The sequence below is a fragment of the Schistocerca americana genome, chromosome 1 (genome assembly GCF_021461395.2).
Source record: "Schistocerca americana isolate TAMUIC-IGC-003095 chromosome 1, iqSchAmer2.1, whole genome shotgun sequence".
NCBI classification, from domain to species: domain Eukaryota; kingdom Metazoa; phylum Arthropoda; class Insecta; order Orthoptera; family Acrididae; genus Schistocerca; species Schistocerca americana.
In genome coordinates this window covers 797,366,636-797,387,864 of record NC_060119.1, presented here as the reverse complement: position 1 = coordinate 797,387,864, position 21,229 = coordinate 797,366,636, and the positions used below count along the sequence as shown (strand labels likewise).

General features: G+C 40.8%; 1 protein-coding gene across 1 annotated transcript in view; it reads right to left on the bottom strand.

Annotated features, from left to right (window-relative positions):
• The window catches only part of LOC124545708 (zinc finger and SCAN domain-containing protein 12-like), a 70,781-nt gene extending 51,752 nt beyond the window's left edge, over nucleotides 1-19,029 (bottom strand). The window contains exons 1-3 of the mRNA XM_047124656.1: nucleotides 18,888-19,029; nucleotides 17,739-17,885; nucleotides 17,505-17,661 (exon numbers count right to left, since the gene is read on the bottom strand). Coding sequence (XP_046980612.1) covers nucleotides 17,505-17,661; nucleotides 17,739-17,885; nucleotides 18,888-19,025 — 442 coding nt within the window. The 5' untranslated portion in view covers nucleotides 19,026-19,029. The remainder of the gene's footprint in view (nucleotides 1-17,504; nucleotides 17,662-17,738; nucleotides 17,886-18,887) is intronic.
• Nucleotides 19,030-21,229: the final 2,200 nt, after the last annotated feature.

Sequence of the window (21,229 nt, the reverse complement as noted above, 5' to 3'; positions counted from 1 at the left end):
AGCTTTGTGGATCAACCCCTTCAGTTTAATGTTTGGAAATGATTTGCATACAGTAATGCACCTTTACACTGATGTCTGTTTTTCTGTACCCTCTTCATAGAGGTTTTTCCAGGAATTCCAGATTCTTATTAAGAATTCCTGCTGGCATAATGTAGTGTTTTAAACATAACTGAGATATATGGAGTTGAAAGATGAATATTGTTATTGTTATTATTATTATTATGTACCATATGTTTTAGGCATCATCTCTAAGGTTGGTTTGATGCAGTTCTTCATTCCTGTCACTTTCCAGCACCTGTCTCCATTCTTCTCCATCCCACACCAATGACTATGTCTTATACATTTTTATCCAAAACTCGCCCTGTTATTCTTTTCTTATACCATCCCTTCAACTACACTTTCCTGAAACAACCCAAACTGTATTATCTGCCCAACCATGCTCCCTCCTTATAAGCTTGGTAGGAAAGTCTCTGGTGGAATATAAAGAATTTAAGGAGTAAAGGTTACAACTCACCGAATAGTTGAGACACAGGATCATCAATAGGCATATAAACAAGACAGAGAACTTTCAAACAATGGAAAATCCAGGATGGAATATTGGCAATATTATGAAAAGGATAGATCGCTACCCACCATATAGACATTGAGTGACAGAGTGGCACAACAATGAACCGCCTATACATTTAACCTTTCGGCCAAAAGATCTTCTCTTCAAGTAGAAAAGACACACACACACACACACACACACACACACACACACACACACACACACACACACACACGGCATGGTCTCTGCCCACTGAGGCCAGACTGCACACAGCAACTGCGCCTCGTGGTATAAGTAGTAATCTGTGGGTGGTGGGGTTAAGGAAGTGGTTGGGTTGGGAAGGGGAGAGGGATAGCAATGTAGGGTGGGGAAAGGGTGTAGTGCTGCTCATGGGGGCACGCATGAAGATGGTGGGGACATGGTGGGACTGCTATGTGCAATCAGGATTTTTGAATGGGGGGGGGGGGAGGGGGGGGAAGGAAGAGAAGTAGAGTAGTGGGTGTGATGGGAGAGTTCCCACCTTAGCAATTCAGAAAACCTGATGGTGGGAAAGATACAGATGGTACAGGTCAGAACCCTGGTGGAGAATGTGATTCAGTTGCTCCAGTTGTGGGTGGTACTGAGTCACAAGGGAGGTGCTCCTTTGTGATTGGACAGTGGGAATTTGGCAGGTGGTAGGGGACTAAAGAGACAAGACACGGGTTATCTGTTTCTGTACATGGTTGGAAGGGTAATTTAGGTCTGTGAGGGCTTCAGGGAGATCCTTGGTAAATTTGGAGAGGGAGTGCTCATCATTATAGATGCAATGGCCAAGGGTGACTAGCCTTATGAAAGGGACTTCCTGGTATGGAATGGTTGACATCTGCCAAAGTGAAGGTATTGCTGGTGAATATCCAGGATGCCATGCAACAATATTATGAAAAAGATAGTTGCTATTCGCCATATAGCGGTGATGGTGAGTCACAGATAGGCACAATAAAAAGACTGTCAGAAAGCTAACTTTCTGACAGTCTTTTTGTTGCAAATCTGCAACTCAGCATCTTCACTATATGGTGAGTAGAAACTACCCTCTTCACAATATTATTGTTGGCCATTGGTAGATTTGATATGGATGGGGGTACTGATGTAGTCACCTTTGTTGTGGTGGTTAACATTGAGGATGGTGGTGTGTTGGGTCGGGAAGGGCCAGGTGAAGAAAATGGGGGAGGACATGATGAGGTTCTGGAAGAATGTGGATAGGGTGTGCTCACCGTCAGCCCAGATCACGAAGATCTCATCAATGAATCCAAGGGGTTTGGCAATCTGGGTGGTTAGGGAGGATTCCTGTCGATGGCCCATGAATAGGCTGACATAGGATGGTGCAATGCGCGTGCTCACTGCTGTACCACTGATATGTTTGTAGGTGATGCCTTCAATGGTGAACTAATTATGGATGAGGATGTATTTTTGGTCATGGTGACTGGGAAGGAGGTTGTGGGTTTGGAGTCAGTCAGGTGTCGGGAAAGGTAGTATTCAATAGCAGCAAGGCCGCAGCCATTAGGGATGTTAGTGTAGAGGGAGGCGGCATTAATAGTGATGGAGAAGGAACCATGAGGTAAAGGAACAGGAACTATGGATAGCTGGTGAAGGAAATGATTGGTGTCTTTTATATAGAAGAGTAGGTTACAGGCAAGTTTCTGAAGGTGTTGGTCCATGACAGCAGAGATACTCTCACTGGAGGCACAGTAACCGGTCACAATGGGGCATCCTGGGTGGTTGGGTTTATGGACTTTAAGAAGCATGTAGAAGGTAGTAGTGTGGCGATTGTAGGGGTGAGGAGACAGAAAGAGGGCAAGGGCACACTATCCACATTCCTCCAGAACCTCAACGTCTTCTCCCATTCACTTTGCTGGTCCTCCCCAATTCAATAAGTCACCTTCCTTGATGTTACCTCCATCTCAAAGATGGTTACATCAGTACCTCCATCCATATTGAAACCTACCAATCATCAGCAATCCAGTCCATACCAAGAAGCCTCTTCCATACAGCCTGGCCACTCATGGCTGTCGCATCAGTAGTGATGACTAGTCCTTCTCTAGATATACCAAGGGTCTCACTGAAGCCTTCACAGACTGAAGTTACCCAACAGAAACAGATTTCCCATAGCTTGTCTCTCCAGTCACCTATGTTGTTGTTGTGGTCTTCAGTCCTGAGACTGGTTTGGTGCAGCTCTCCATGCTAATCTATCCTGTGCAAGCTCCTTCATCTCTCAGTACCTACTGCAACCTACATTCTTCTGAATCTGCTTAGTGTATTCATCTCTTGGTCTCCCTCTACGATTTTTACCCTCCACGCTGCCCTCCAATGCTAAATTTGTGATCCCTTGATGCCTCAGGACATGTCCTACCAACCGATCCCTTCTTCTAGTCAAGTTGTGCCACAAACTTCTCTTCTCCCCAATCCTATTCAATACCTCCTAATTAGTTACGTGATCTACCCATCTAATCTTCAACATTCTTCTGTAGCACCACATTTCGAAAGCTTCTATTCTCTTCTTGTCCAAACTATTTATTGTCCATGTTTCACTTCCATACATGGCTACACTCCATACAAATACTTTCAGAAACGACTTCCTGACACTTAAATCTATACTCGATGTTAACCAATTTCTCTTCTTCAGAAACGCTTTCCTTGCCATTGCCAGTCAACATTTTATATCCTCTCAACTTCGACCATCATCAGTTATTTTGCTCCCCAAATAGTAAAACTCCTTTGCTACTTTAAGTGTCTCATTTCCTAATCTAATTCCCTCAGCATCACCCAACTTAATTCAACTACATTCCATTATCCTTGTTTTGTTTTTGTTGATGTTCATCTTATATCCTCCTTTCAATACACTGCCCATTCCATTCAACTTCTCTTCCAAGTCCTTTGCTGTCTCTGACAGAATTACAATGTCATCGGCAAACCTCGAAGTTTTTCTTTTTTCTCCATGGATTTTAATACCTACTCCAAATTTTTCTTTTGTTTCCTTTACTGCTTGCTCAATATACAGATTGAATAACATCGGGGAGAGGCTACAACCCTGTCTCACTCCCTTCCCAACCACTGCTTCCCTTTCATGCCCCTCAACTCTTATAACTGCCATCTGATTTCTGTACAAATTGTAAATAGCCTTTCACTCACTGTATTTTACCCCTGCCACCTTTAGAATTTGAAAGAGAGTATTCCAGTCAACATTCTCAAAAGCTTTCTCTAAGTCTACAAATGCTAGAAACATAGGTTTGCCTTTCCTTAATCTTTCTTCTAAGATAAGTCGTAAGGTCAGTATTGCCTCACTTGTTCCAACATTTCTACGGAATCCAAGCTGATCTTCCCCGAGGTCGGCTTCTACCAGTTTTTCCATTCGTCTGTAAATAATTCGTGTTAGTATTTTGCAGCAGTGACTTATTAAACTGATAGTTCGGTAATTTTCACATCTGTCAACACCTGCTTTCTTTGGGATTGGAATGATTATATTCTTCTTGAAGTCTGAGGGTATTTCACCTGTCTCATACATCTTGCTCACCAGTTGGTAGAGTTTTGTCAGGACTGGCTCTCCCAAGGCCGTCAGTAGTTCTAATGGAATGTCTACTCCCGGGCCCTTGTTTCGACTCAGGTCTTTCAGTGCTCTGTCAAACTCTTCACGCAGTATCATATCTCCCATTTCATCTTCATCTACATCCTCTTCCATTTCCATAATATTGTCCTCAAGTATATCGCCCTTGTATAGACCTTCTATATACTCCTTCCACCTTTCTGCTTTCCCCTCTTTGCTTAGAACTGGGTTTCCATCTGAGCTCTTGATATTCATACAAGTGGCTCTCTTTTCTCCAAAGGTCTCTTTAATTTTCCTGTAGGCTGTATCTATCTTACCCCTAGTGAGATAAGCCTCCACATCCTTACATTTGTCCTCTAGCCATGCCTGCTTAACCATCTTGCACTTCCTGTCGATCTCATTTTTGAGACGTTTGTATTCCATTTTGCCTGCTTCATTTACTGCATTTTTATATTTTCTCGTTTCATCGATTAAATTCAATATTTCTTCTGTTACCCAAGGATTTTACTAGCCCTCGTCTTTTTACCTACTTCATCCTCTGCTGCCTTCACTACTTCATCCCTCAGAGCAACCCATTCGTCTTCTACTGTATTTCTTTCCCCCATTCCTGTCAATTGTTCCCATATGCTCTCCCTGAAACTCTGTACAACCTCTGGTTTAGTCAGTTTATCCAGGTCCCATCTCCTTAAATTCCCACCTTTTTGCAATTTCTTCAGTTTTAATGCCAGTCACCTACCTGCTCCCAAATTCCCACTGTCTGGCCATAAAGGAGCACTCCCTGCATGACTCAGTACCACGCATGACTGGAGCAACTGAATCACATTCTCCACCATGGATTTGATAGGCTGGGCACCAGGCCCGACATATTCACACTGTAAGTGAACATGGCTGTTCCTTAGTCACGGTCCAAGCAAGCACATGCGGGCAGGAGTTAGCTACTTATCAGGAGTTCCAACTTAAGGTGCACTATGAAGCCTCTTAGGAAGATAGCATTCCGGGCAGGAAAGAAAGCCAATGTGCACTCGGTATGTCAGCTGGGGGCCTTATCTGAAATGTGGAGGTGGCCTTGCCTGCAACTATTGACCCTGCAGGTTGCAGTTGTCTATAAGTTGTGGCTTACACCAGCAAAGTTTGTTGCATGGGTTCTGGGAACATCCTCAGTTCATTGAGGTAGCTGGCGGTCGTGGTGAAGACAGTTGGCCTCTCGTGCAGGGTACAAGTTGAGTTTGCAATTTGCAGCATAGTTTCCAGAGCTGATCAGGATCCTTTGGGCTGGACCTTAGTGGAGGGTCTCAACCAATGGCTTCATCAGGTATGTGATAGTCTTGGCTGCAGATTTCTAGATGTGCGATATCGAGTGGCGAATTGTAGGACTCCCTTTGATAGGTCAGGGGTGCACTACACAAAGGAAGTGCTACTTGGGTAGCAGAGTACTTGTGGAGTGCACACGGGACTTTTAAGGCTATGACATAGTTTGAGGTATTCTGATGAACACTCACCAGTCAATACGCAGGTAGGAAATCAGACCACGCTGAGAGTAAAGATGCTGTGAACGTCAAAATTTTATCAGTAAATTGTCGAAATATTCATAACAAATTTCCCCAATTTAGTGTCCTCCAGAAATTTTCTCACTCTCAAATTGTTATTGGGACCAAAACTGGCTAAAACGCAAAGTAAGAAGCTCCAAGATCTTAAGCGAATCATGGAACATTTATTGCAAGGACAGATTAGATGCCATTGGAAGGGGAGTGTTCACTGCAGTTGATAAAAATATTGCTTCTACTGAGGTAGAAACTGAGTGTGACAGTGAAGTTATCCAGTCGCATATAACAGGTCTATGTGAAATCTAGCTAATTTTTACTGGCTACTCTATTCTGCTGTGACAGTTCTTGAGTCATCCAAAGAAAGTCTACAGTCAGTACCATGTAAATATCCAGACCATGCAATACTCATTGGAGGTGACTATAACCTACTGAGTATAGACTGGGATGTCTATGCGTTCACTGCAGGGGGTGCAGACAGTCTTCCAAAATAGTTTTGAATACTTTTCTGGAAACTGTCTCGAACAGCTAGTTTGGCAGCTCACACACAATGGAAATATCTTAGATCCTGTAGCTACAAACAACGTTATCGATGGCATCACTATAGAAAAAGGGATTAGTGATCATTATGTCATCATAGTGACTATGGTTACGAAAGTTAATAAATTAGTCAAGAAGGGTAGGAGGGTGTTTTGCTAGAAAGAGCAGATAAGCAGGTGTTAGCATCTCACTTAGATAATCAATTGCAGTCATTTAATTCCAGTATGAATGTCATAGAGGAATTATGAGCAAAGTTTAAACAGATTGTAAATTATGTTCTGGACAAGTATGTGATTCATAAGTGGATTAAACAGAGAAAAGATCCACTGTGGTTTAGCAATGTCGCACTCTCATTTCAAAAGAGAATGTGCAAATGACAACAGGCAAAGGCTAGCAGGCATTTGTGCGTCTGTGAAAAGATCTGTGTGCGAAGCAAACAACTACTACCACTATCATACCTTAGCAAAATATCTGGCTGAGAACCCAAGAAAATTCTAGTCCTATGTAAAATTGGTAAGTTGGTCTGATGTCCAGTCATTCCCTTCATTAGCTTGGTGTGGCTGTTGAAGATACCAAAATGAAAGCCAAAGTTTTAAAGTCTGCATTTAAGAAATCATTCACAAAGGAGAATCATATACACACACCACTGTATGACCATTGCACAAAGATATGAGTGATACAGTATAGGCATCCCTGGTGCAGAAAGAGTTGAAAACAAATAAGTCACCATGTCTACATGGATTCCAATCCCATTTTACAAAGAGTTGTCTACAGCAATGGCTCCTTACTTAGTTTGTCTTATCATGAACAGTGGAAAGTCCCAAGTGACTGGAAAAACATACAGGTAACTCTTGTATATAAGAAAGGTAAAAGAATGGATCCACAAAATCACATACAAATATTCTTAACATTGGTTTGCTGCAGAATTCTAAAACATATTCTGAGTCTGAATATAACAAGTTTTCTAGAGAGTTAAAAGCTTATATACACAAATAGGCATTGCTTTAGAAAGCACTGCCCATGTGGAACTCAGATTGCCCTTTTCTCACATAATATACTGTGAACTATGGATGAAGGCCAACACGCAGATTCCATATTTCTTTATTTCCAAAACGCATTTGACACAGTACCCCACTGCAGACTGTTAATGAAGGTACGATACGGAATAGGTTCCCAGATATGCAAGTGGTTTGAAGACTTCTTAAGTAATAGAACCCAGTATGTTGCCCTTGACGATAAGTGTTCATCAGAGACAAGGGTATCGTCAGGAGTGTCGCAGGTAGGTGCGATAAGACTGCTATTATTTCCTAAACATATGCATCATCTGGCAGACAGGATGCAGCTATCTGCGGTTTGTTTGCTGATGATACTGTTTTCTATAGGAAAGTGTCAAAGATTAGTGACTGTAGGGTGATACAAGATTACTTAGGCACATTTTCTAGTTCATGTGATGAATGACAGCTGGCTCTAAATGTAGAAACATTTAAGTTAATACAGATGAGTACAAAAAACAAACAGCTAATGTTTGGATACAGCATTAGAAGTGAGCTGCTTGACATAGTCATGTTGTTTAAATACCTGGACATAACATTGCAAAGTATATGAAATGGAACAAACATGTGAGGATTGTGGTAGGGAAGGCGAATGGAGAGAATTTTATGAAAGGGTGGTTCATCTACGAAGGAGACTGCATATATGACACAACTGCGACCTATTCATGAGTACTGCTTGAGTATTTGGGATCTGTACCAGGTTGGATTAAAGAAGGAAATTGAAGCAAATCAGAGGCAAATGGAGAGAATTTTATGAAAGGGTGGTTCATCTACGAAGGAGACTGCATATATGACACAACTGCGACCTATTCATGAGTACTGCTTGAGTATTTGGGATCTGTACCAGGTTGGATTAAAGAAGGAAATTGAAGCAAATCAGAGGCAAATGGAGAGAATTTTATGAAAGGGTGGTTCATCTACGAAGGAGACTGCATATATGACACAACTGCGACCTATTCATGAGTACTGCTTGAGTATTTGGGATCTGTACCAGGTTAGATTAAAGAAGGAAATTGAAGCAAATCAGAGGCGGGCTGCTCGTTTGTTACCGGTAGGTTCGAGCAACACGCAAGTGTTATGGAGATGCTTCATCAACTCAAATAGGAATGTCTGAAGATAATGCAACATTCTCTTCAAGGAACACTACTGAGAAAATTCAGACAATGGGATTTTAAGCTGACTGCAGAATGATTCTACTGCCACTAACATACATTTTGCATAAGGACCAAGAAGATAAAAGATTCGAGAAATTAGGACTCATATGGAGGCATGTAGACAGTTATTTTTCCCTTGATCTATCTGTGAGTGGAATACAAAAGAAAATGACTAGTAGTGGTACAAGATATCCTCCACCATGTATGTATGTAGATGTAGATGTACACATCTCATCGTGGCCTGAAATGACTCATATCCTACTTACTATCATTCCCAACCCTCTACAGTGGTAATCCACCACCCACTGAAATTATGCAGTTTCCTTGTCCACTCGTGTTCCACCCCTGCCCCCATATTACAGCAATAGACCTAAATTCAAGATCTGTCCCACACATTCTCCCACCACCACCCACTCCAGTTCAGTCACTGGAACTGCCTATCCCATCAAAGGCAGAGCTACTTGGGAAAGCAATCATGTGATCTACCAACTAAGCTACAACCACAGTGCTGCTTTCTCTGTGGGCATGATAACTAACAAGCAGTCTGTCTGCATGAAGGGCCTCCAACAAAATGTGGCCAAGAGATAGGCAGCCTGCCACGAATTTCTCTTCTTTGCCAACCCCATCATCTCAGAGTAGCACTTGCAACCTACGTCCTCAATTATTTGCTGGATGTCTTCCAATCTCTGTCTTCTTCTACAGTTTACCCTTCTACTGCTCCCTCTAGTACCATGGAAGTCATTCTCTGATGTCTTAACAGATGTTCTATCAACCTGTCCCTTCTCCTTGTCAGTGTTTTCCCCACATTCCTTTCTTCTCCAATTCTGTACAGAACCTCCTCATTCTTTACCTTATCAGTCCACCTAATTTTCAACATTCATCTGCAGAACCACGTCTCAAATGCCCTGATTCTCTTCTGTTCTAGTTTTCCCACAGTTCATGTTTCACTACCATACAATGCTGTGCTCCAAACGTACATTCTCAGAAATTTCTTCCTTAAATTAAGGCCTATGTTTCATACTAGTAGACTTGTCTTGGCGAGGAATGCCTCTTTTGCCAGTACTAGTCTGCTTTTGGAGCCCTCCTTGCCCTGTACATCACTGGTTATTTTGCTGCCTAGGTAGCAGACTTCGTGACCATCAACCCTGATGTTAAGTTTCTCACTGTCTTCATTGCTGCTACTTCTCATTACTTTCGTCTTCCTTCAATTTACTGTCAATCCATATTCGAACTTATTAGACTGTTCATTCCATTCAATATATCATCTGTTCCAGAAACCCCTCTGGCCTCAATCTTCACTAGCCCTTGTCCTTCACCACCTATCCCCTTCCCTGACCCCAATCTGGCACTACACAGCATTCTATACCACCAATGCACCCATTACTCTTTTTCTGCTCCTATACTTTTCTCCCCTCCTGCCCCCCCCCCCCCCCCCAAGCTTCCTGACTGCATCTAGCAGTCCTACCCTGTCTCCATTGTGTTCCTGCATGCTCTCACAAGCAGCACTGCACCTTCTCTCACACCTAACCTGCTATTCCTCCCCCTCCTTGCCTCAGCCTCTTCCTGACCTCACCATCTTATCTTATGACATGCAGTTGCTGTGCGCAGTCTGGCTTCAGAGGGCAGAAATAGTGATCGTGTACATGTTTTCTACTTTAGAAGGTCTTTTGGTCTAAAGCTTAAACTTACGGTAGTCTTTTTGTTGTGCATGTCTGCAACTCAACATCTCTATATGGTGAGTAGGAATCTACCCTTTTCTGGATATATCCTCTTTCAGAGTTACAGAGCATACTCCCCTCTCCCCTGGCCCCAGATAAATACACCCTGCCCCAGATAAATATATACATACATACATACACAAAATCTCTGCAGCTACACTGTCCTGGCTGACTTCGATGTTCTGGCACTGTAGCTCAACTGGGGTGAAGGTTTCTCAAAGCTGTAGTGGAGGGGAAGGGGAGGAGATGGGGAGTAGAGAGTTTGGTTGAGGTAGGATGGCGGTTGGCTGGAAGGGAGAGGCAGCATGTGCATGGGATAGGAATGCAGCACCAATGAGTTCACTTCATCTGCAGGCAAAGGGTACTGAGAACAGTGCACAATAATGTAGAGGGCTATTGGGAGAGGCAGCTAGAACAGAGGACGAGGGAGACTGGAGAACAGAGTGTGAGTGCAGGATGAAAGTGAGTGTCATGGGGCAAGGGTGGAAATGGATGTAGTGCAATGTTTAGAGGAGACAGAGGACTGGATGATACTGAAACAGAAGGCTGTGTTGCTAGAAAATTCTCATTTATGCAATTCAGACAACTGGTGTTGGGAAAAGGGGGTGTGAAAGGGGGGTGGGGTTGGGGCGGGGTGGTGGGGGACAGAAGGATCTAGATGTAATAGTTTGGAAACCAGCCAATGAAATTGAGCACTGTGTGCTCAAAGACGAGTTCTGACACAGTGTTGTCAACTCTGATCCTGGCAACAGTTTACTGTTGACCATGCCCACATAAAACACTGTGAATAAATAACAGAAGAGCTGGTGTATGTTGATTGCTTATACAAGTGGTTCTTATTCCGAGAGGAGAATATACGCCTGGGATGGACGTGGCAGATGGCTATATTGGCCAGTCTTGCACCTGGATCTTATGCAGAGGTATAACCCATGTGGCTAGTGGACAGCAGTAGATGGGTTAGAATACTGTGTCGATTTGGTGGGCAACAGAATATCACATTAATAACCCATGTGGCAAGGGACTGGGAGTAGGTGTTGTGGAAGATTGGACTAGAATGTTGTGTGAGTGACAGAATGCTTTGGCACAGTGGGAAGGATTGTTGGTAGGATGTCCTCATTTTCAGACCTAAAATTAAGTAATCACAGCCCTGGTGAAGGAAATGGCTCAGTTCTTGCAGTGCAGGATAATATTAGGTGATGGTAGGTGTTTCATTTACAGCTGGTTTCTTGGCAAAGGGGTGTATATGGAAAGGCATGGGAAACCTGTATGCAGGTTAGATTAGGAGGTAATGCTCCTGTGAAAGCCTTAATACAACCAACAGTATACCACTCTAGGGACCGCTCATCACTGCAGGCAAGTGGTCCATGGGTAGCCAGGCTACATGGGAGAGACTTTCTTGTAAGCTGATAGTCTTACGAAGGCCATCACATCTACACCTACACAAAAACTCAGCAAACCACTGTGAACTACATGGCAGAGGGTACTTATCATAGTACCATGTTAGAGTTTCCTCCTATTCCAATCATGTGCAGAGCAGGAAGAATGACTGCTTACATGCCTCTGTGCATGCTGTAATTAGTCTACTTTTGTCTTATAGGTCCACACAGGAGTGATACATGGTGCACTGTAGAATATCCTAGATTCTTCAATTAATACTGGTTCTTGAACTTCCGTAACTAGGGTTTCTCAGGATTATTTGTGTCTATCTTCAAGTGTCCATCAATTCATGTTTTTCAACATTTCCATAATGTTCTCTCACAAGTCAAATAATCCCAGTAAGTTGTACTATTTTTTCAGTTATGCATGGCTTATTGGCCTCTGCTTTTTATGTACGTATGGAAGCCACTATGGAAATAATTATTTTTTTTTTTTTATTGTACAAGCAAATAATACTCGTAACGTCTTCTGAATATATAATGAGAGACAGTATGTTGGTGGTTGTTCCAATGAAATTGAGCACTGTGTGCTCAAAGACGAGTTCTGACACAGTGTTGTCAACTCTGATCCTGGCAACAGTTTACTGTTGACCATGCCCACATAAAACACTGTGAATAAATAACAGAAGAGCTGGTGTATGTTGATTGCTTATACAAGTGGTTCTTATTCCGAGAGGAGAATATACGCCTGGGATGGACGTGGCAGATGGCTATATTGGCCAGTCTTGCACCTGGATCTTATGCAGAGGTATAACCCATGTGGCTAGTGGACAGCAGTAGATGGGTTAGAATACTGTGTCGATTTGGTGGGCAACAGAATATCACATTAATAACCCATGTGGCAAGGGACTGGGAGTAGGTGTTGTGGAAGATTGGACTAGAATGTTGTGTGAGTGACAGAATGCTTTGGCACAGTGGGAAGGATTGTTGGTAGGATGTCCTCATTTTCAGACCTAAAATTAAGTAATCACAGCCCTGGTGAAGGAAATGGCTCAGTTCTTGCAGTGCAGGATAATATTAGGTGATGGTAGGTGTTTCATTTACAGCTGGTTTCTTGGCAAAGGGGTGTATATGGAAAGGCATGGGAAACCTGTATGCAGGTTAGATTAGGAGGTAATGCTCCTGTGAAAGCCTTAATACAACCAACAGTATACCACTCTAGGGACCGCTCATCACTGCAGGCAAGTGGTCCATGGGTAGCCAGGCTACATGGGAGAGACTTTCTTGTAAGCTGATAGTCTTACGAAGGCCATCACATCTACACCTACACAAAAACTCAGCAAACCACTGTGAACTACATGGCAGAGGGTACTTATCATAGTACCATGTTAGAGTTTCCTCCTATTCCAATCATGTGCAGAGCAGGAAGAATGACTGCTTACATGCCTCTGTGCATGCTGTAATTAGTCTACTTTTGTCTTATAGGTCCACACAGGAGTGATACATGGTGCACTGTAGAATATCCTAGATTCTTCAATTAATACTGGTTCTTGAACTTCCGTAACTAGGGTTTCTCAGGATTATTTGTGTCTATCTTCAAGTGTCCATCAATTCATGTTTTTCAACATTTCCATAATGTTCTCTCACAAGTCAAATAATCCCAGTAAGTTGTACTATTTTTTCAGTTATGCATGGCTTATTGGCCTCTGCTTTTTATGTATGTATGGAAGCCACTATGGAAATAATTATTTTTTTTTTTTTATTGTACAAGCAAATAATACTCGTAACGTCTTCTGAATATATAATGAGAGACAGTATGTTGGTGGTTGTTCCAATGGACAGTTGGATGGTGGTCATGTGAACATAAAATGCTGTGCAGAAATGACAGCAGAACTGACATGTAATATGACTGCTTCCTCAGGCAGCCTTGCTTCTGTTAGGACAGGATAAACCTGTGACAGGACTAGAGTAGGATGTGGTGGATGGGCCTAAGTCTTCCAAAAGGGTGTGTCCCATATGGCACAGGATTAGGTGTAGATGAGGCACAAAGATGGTCTAGGATATTGTGTAGATTGGGTGTACAGTGTAATACCACTTTGTGAGGGTGGGAAGAACTGCGAGTACGATGTTCCTCATTTCTCTGTACAGTAATAAGTAGTAAAAGCCAGGGTGAAGGATATAGTTCAGTTATTCCTGTCTGGAATTATACTGAATATTTGCACTTGGTTCCTGAAGGTAGTCAGATGACGATATGTCATGGAAAATATGTTTGTGGATTAGTTTTTTTTTTAAGTGTGTGTGTGTGGGGGGGGGGGGGGGGGCAGCCTGCCTATCTGCTGCTCCAAGGCCTGATGTCATCCCTACCAGGTATTATACAGAATTTGCTGCTGAGCAAGCTCTCATTTTAACCAGAATATATAGTGTAGATCCAATGAAAAGCCTGCTCAATGATTGGGAAGAAACCACACATCCCACTTATCCACCTATATGAATGTGTGGCATCTGTTCTATCGGACATGTCTGATAGAATAGACTATCTTGGCACACCTCTTGGCCAACCCACCAGCCCACTTAACACCACCTAATCGCAGCCCCTGAGTGTGTCCTCCATGCTCATTACTTGGAGACTCCTGCAGAAGGTCAGACATAATTGTGCATCTGCATATGTGCACCCAGACATGCCCAAAAGAACAGACACCACGCATTCATATAATTGATTCACTTTGATGGGCAATGGATCCATCTCTTTCAGTGTGGATGCACAATTATGTCAGAGTGCTGCAGGAATCTCCAAGTGGCGAGCTTGGAGGACATAGATAGGGATTGTGCATAGGTGGCACTACGTAGGAGTATGTGTCAGCTGAGAGGAATGCCGACATAGTCTGTGCAGTTGCAATAAACATTGTCTCCAAATAGTGCAGGGGTTAATGCAACTGCCTAGTAAGCAGGACAGCCCGGGTTCAAATACCAGTCTGGCACACATTTTCACTCATTGCCGCTGATTCTGTGTCAAGTCCCAATGCAGCTGACATCAATAGTCCCTTCTCTTCCCTTTCCCTCCCTCCACCTTCAATTTACACAGATCACACATGTCTAGGAGAAGGGTAACATAAGTGATCCACTACAGAACTGTTCAACCTCACACATGCCTGTCTGTTGTAGAATCCTAGAACAGAACAATCTCCTCCATGTCAACCACCATAAATTCGGCAATCAGAGATTGTGCAGAGCACAACTGACACTCTTCTCACAAAACATTCTGAGAACCACAAATCAAGGAAATTGAGTAGATGCAATATTTACTGGCTTCTGAAAAGAGTTTGAGTCAGTACCACATGAATGACCATTAATGAAACACTGATCATATGGGCAGCTGAACATTATTTGTGACTTGGAAGAGAAGGATACAGCATGTTATTTGTATGGAGACTCACTGATAGATGTAGAAGTACCTTTAGGTGTGCCAAGGGAAGAGTTTTTGGACCCTCATTGTTCATGTTGTATATTAATGACCCAATAGAGAATATTAACAGCAATGTTAGATATTTTGCAGATGATACAGTTATCTATAATGAAGTATTTTGTGTAAAGAGCTGCAGAAACATTCAATCAGATCTTGGTTAGATTTCAAGGTGGTACAGATTGGCGACTAAATTTAAATGTACAGTGATGTAACATTACACACTTTACAAAAAAAGTAGTATCCTATGACTACAACAGTGAATCACAGTTATAAAATTGGTGTTACATTGCACACCCAATCTACACAGCAACCTAGATCATCTTTATGCCTCACCTATTCCCAAACCCTTGCCATATGGCACATGCCCTTTTGGAAGACGACTTAGGCCCATCCACCACATCCTACTCTAGTTCTGTCACAGGTTTATCCTGTCCTAACAGAAACAAGGCCATCTGTGGACGCAGTCATATTACATATCAGCTTTATTGTAATTTCTGCACAGCATTTTATGGGATGTGACAACCATCCAGCTGTCCACTGGAATGAATTGCCACCACCAAACTGTCTCATATTATTTATTCAAAAGACATTATGAATATTGTTTGCTAGTACAAAAAAGAAAGAGAAATAATTTCATAGTGGCCTCCACACATACAGCAGAGGCAAAAAAAACCATGTATAACTGAAGAAATAGTAAAACTTATTGATGAAAGAAGAAAATAAAGGGATGCAAAGGATCATAGAGGAAGGCAGCAATAAAGGCCAATCAGAAACAAATTTGAGAAACTGAAAGTAAAAACAGAATGGATAACAAACAAACAGCAAAATAAAAAAATACAGAGAGATACTTGTAAGCAAATTTATGCAACATACAGTGAAACTAAATATGGGTTCATAGGTGTGAAAATAAAAGCTGTTAATCTACAGGGTGAAGATGAGACCTTTTATTATATGCAGAAGATAATTGGCAGAAGTTTGTGCAGCATAGAAGAGCTGTAAATAATTGATGAAAGAGAGAGTTGTTGGCATGAAAGAAATAGCTGATTCTGCAGTGAGTGACAACATCCTCTGAAAGAAACTCAAGTATAGGTGCTGATAAAATTACTGCAACTAACTGCCTTCCATTTATAGTATTTTTCCATCTTTTAACTACCTGCTTGACGTAAGAGACAAAGGAATTTAAGAGATCATGCATAAAATACAAGGCCATTCAAAAACTTCATATTCACCATATGCCCTCTAGATAAACTTAATGCAATATCTGTACGGTCAGATAAAGCTGCTGTCATATTATGTATGATTCAAGTGTGCCTGACAGAACATTTTTACACCTGAGAAACTCTACAACAACCAGTGCACATTAAAGCAGAAACTCTGGCTTATACCAAGCATACAAGCAGTAACATTCAAATAAGACCAAATGTGTTACTTTTAGTATTAGCAATTAGCTGCACTACAATTCATAAAGTTCTCACTTAACTATTATTGTACACTAAAAACCTCAAGAAAATTAAATGGCAAGAGTGTGATAGTGTTACCAGCCCCTCCCACCCACCTCCACCCACAATTTTGTTTACGGTGACAAGACTAATCTGCAGCATAGCCTGAAATCTATGTTAGTTTAGAAGGTGACATTCTAGGCAATCAGAGACAATGAATCTGGGTGCAAAATAAATGTAGTGGTAACAGATGTGGAGTATAGCCCAATGTCCAAGTCAGTGCTATATTTAATACAATTTTCACTACAAAAACGGAAACAGAAATGTAAATTCAGAAAAGGTGCATTAGATACCATGATCATATGGTACACAAAGAAACTGTAAAAGTATTTTAAAGCCTTTGTGCGAAATGTACCATAAAAAAAAAAAAAAAAAAACAATGGAAGTTGCACTGCAACAATGCACTTGCCTATACACTACTTCTGATCTGCAGTTATCACATAAAATATCATACAACTGTACTGGCTCACCCACATTAATCATATGGTTTGGTCTCAGCAGACTCATATCAAGGAAATTTGACAGTGCAATTTGGCACTACACCATGGAGTGCATTCAAACAGTGAAGAGACATTGGGAATGAGGTGTAATTGTGGAAGTGAATTATTTCTGATGGAACAACAGTCAATAAATATTGCACAATGAAGTGCAGCAGTCTGCTATCTTTCTGAACATACATTACGAAATGATAAACTGACAGAAGATTGTCAATACAAAGATTGCATGGGATGCGATCCCTGTTAGAAAAAGAAAGCACAAAAAATACAGCAGGAAGAATTAGAAGATGTATTATTTTTACATAGACCAATGATGAGGTGTAGAATGAACATATGGTACATGACAAGAAGACAATAAGGATATAGGTCTACACTTAATTTTTCTTTATCCCCAGTGGTAATATACACTAAAGTGGCCTTTTTGTAAAAATATTCACACATCATTTATTAAGTTTTAAGTAAAAACACTTCTATTAACATAACCACAAAGGCTTTTGCAATGAACCTGTTCTACTTCTATTAACTGCCCATTTCCAGTACCTTCTTCACAGCTGTCAGTTTTCCTATCCACATCATTTTCAGTATCAGACTCCAAAGTTACATTAAGTGGCAATTCCAGCATTTCATCCTTGATGTGCATATCGTCAGGATCATTTTTGACTTCTATGGGTTGGTCATCATGGGCTTTTTCCACAACCTGTGGCATATAATTAGCATAGGTCCAGTTATTTGGTACATAAAGGTATTACATTAACCATTTATTTAATAACATACCAATGTATTATATCTTGCTTTTATCTGCAGAAGTAGTTCTAGCGTATGCTGAACTCTTGTTGCTCTTTCAGTGAACCTATGCAGATCATCAAGTTGATTATGGCATTTATCACAAACCTTCTTCGGTAGATGGTCGTACATAGATACCTGTTAACAGCATTAATCAAACTTTTTACAAGCAGAAACAAACTTTTTACAAGAAGAAAGTAATCATTGCACAATATAAACAAATGGAGACTTATATACAGAGCTTGAATAGTTAGTTTTCAATATGGATTGAACTCAAACAAGTTATGTGCTTATTGTGTTACTCCAAATCCAAACGGGATAAGTTTGCCAATTCATACAAACAATGTGTAAGTTACATAAAATTTCATAGGTATTCACAGGATCTTCTATATGTACTAGTATGTTAAGTCTTTAAATCCTTACTTAATTTACATCGCTATGCATTTTAATCTCTGATAATATTACACTCCTGAGGTTATAATTCATTATTCAGCTTATTTGTGAAGAAAATATGCGTCTCAACGAGCATTAGACTATGAGTATCGCTTACAAACGTTTTACACACAAAAACACATAGTTGAATTTCAGGGGGAAAGGTGTATCAAAAACACTCAACAGTGTGGTTAATAGTGCACTAATCACCAAATTTATTACTCATGAAGGGAAACGGCAAAAGCAACTTCTCACACAAAACAACAGATGTGGAATTTCTGACCATGGAAAGTGTATTAATTGAAAATGGTGCCAATAGCACTTCTTTCATTCTTGCACAACTACTCTGTATAAATTTGTGTGTATATCTACTTCATGCTACGTCTAAGGTAATTCAGATACGTTTCCTAGCATACTTTAAAACAGAATAGTAATTCTGATTCACAGTCCATTTTATGTTTACACAAGGGATTAATGTTTTGTTTTGGGAAGGATGCGGGACTTCACTGGTAGGCCAAATGCTTATTGAACTGCTTCTGGTTGCCCATTTTATTTTTGTTTTGGTGCTGTGGTAAAATCGTACATCAACGGAAAAATGATTTTGATTTCGTCTTTTTAATTAGTCAACACGACATTGACAGCTATTGACGCTAAAGATACATCCACACACTAAAGTTCTGTAACACGGAAAAGCATGTCGTTCCTTACTTCAATTCTCAAGCACTGAATTATCTTTTCTTCAAGACACAGTCCCATGCCTTCCGTACTGTAAATAAAAATACCACCGTTCCCCTCAACTGCACATAAACGACAATAATTTTCAATCCCTCCGGCATTTGGAGCCATTTTATCAGAGACTCTACAGTATAGGACGCGGACTTGGAGAGAGCGGAGGCAATTTTGTCAGCATTGGTTTTGTTGGGTGGTTTTGTTTTCGAAGCCAGAATTGATCTGCTTCTGTTTATGGTTCAAATTAACTGAACTACTGATCTTATAGTTCTATGTGAATTAAAATCTCAGAAGAACATCCGCGTGTACGAGTAATGTCCATTATCATATGTTTCCTGTTGTCATTGGGTATGACATTAGCAGATTACGGTCAAACGTCAATACGAGTAGATCTGTAACTGTGGTTCATACACTGATACCACCACCGCGGAGCGCGTAGAGAGCTGTGGAATATGGGATTGTGAAACAAGTCATGGTATTCCTTAATAATTAATAGTCACATAACCACAACGACAATCATCAAATAATGTAGTTATCGATCTAGAGGCGTTATTTACAACTAAGTAGTAACAGGCGGCTAGAGGCCCCTTTTAAACGAAACAGTCTGTCTGCGCAGATATACCCTCAGTTCTGTATAGGAGAACATATGTGCCAACTGGAAGTGGTGTTGAAGGTTTGCGCAACATTCCCCGAATTTGTGGGCACCAATGAGCAGACAACTCGTAGCTTGCGGACAGGAGGTCGTCGCATAATGACGCTGTTTGTTTAGTCTAGTGTTTCTTTCCTGTGAGTGCACAGTGAATTTTTAAATGACAGGGACGTGTACGTGCTATAGAGAGTCTATCGCTAAATTCATTGAAATGTGTAGGAGTTACACTTGTTTGTGGAAAATTAAGAGCAAGGAATACAACGATCGAGATAAGAAGAGGGGTTGACCCTCCAGCAAAAAAGGAAAGGGTAGTGAAAAATAAATTCGTTTCAGACTATTTACCACAAAGAGCTAAGCAGAGTAACGAAATCTGTTCGATAGAGCGCTGGGAACGATGAAATATATAAGCCAAGTTTGTGGTGTTTTGACCTCTTCTCTTCTGAGTTATTCCGATGAAGATGGATTAAATGATACACAGTTTAAGGTTCATCTTGTAGCTGGTAGTAACTATTAGTTGTCTTTTGCAACTCTGTTCACTTATCTACAAGATAAAAAGCATACAAGTAACAACTGAGGGAACTATATAGACATTGAAACAGAAGTTTACTCAATTCCTTTTTTAGAAGCTACTGAATAGAAATAGTTTCATCAAACAGAGGTGGCACAAGCATATGGATAACTGAACCAAAATTCTGAGTTTTCCGTGCTTTGCACTTAGAAATCTCTCTCATTATGTTGACCTGCAAAAGAAATTGCTAGTATACTTTCAATCAGAAAGTGTGACAGTGGGTAGAGGAAAGTAGCCCCTTTTTTATTCTAAAGAAGAGTGTAATCAAAATATTGTGTTAAATTGATGATGGAAGATCTTGCAAAAGTGCCTTCAGAGATTCTTCCACTTGTTTTACTTTGTAATATGATATGAGATTCATAACAGTAGTGAATTAGAAGAACTGAACTGTAGAATTCACTATGACAACTCTAGAAGTAAAATTTTCCATAAAGATACGGATCCCTGTCTAGAGTTCAGAATGGAGGTTTACATTTTGGTGCAAAAGTCTACAAGAGATTAGTGGTAGACTTCCGACAGAGAACTGAAAACCCCGATTCAGAAAGAAACTAAAGTTCAGCTCATTGGCCACAGCTGTAATTTCCAAGAATATACTGATGTTAAAACACATCTAAAACCGTAAAAATCTTTTCTGGGAGTTCTAAGAATTGTTGTATTACAGAATTCAGGTACTTTACTTGCCTTCATCAAAGTCTGTTTCAGAAAAGTGTAAAGAGCTTTCCATGTGTTGGGTGGGTTTTCATAAAATGACTGTTTCAAAATTGCAGAAGAAAATTCTAGAGCCTTGTAGTTTCTTCCTGTTTCCAGGAATCTTAGCGCCACCATCAGCCGACCATGTGGAGATGTTGCTCTCCTCATACAAATATTTTTCTGTATTATACAAAGCGCTACTAGTGACAAAAGACAATTACACGTTTCAGAGTCCATCCGCAAATAATTACACCAGTCGTTTGGTTCGCACTCTAGCTCAAGAAATAAGTTTCCGTACCAAAACTGGCTTTTTCTTAAGTAACCACTGTCTAGACAATTATGCACACTCTTTCTGTTTCTTGCTTTTTATTTTGCAACCCTAGTTGCGAACACATACGAAAATAGAATATACTT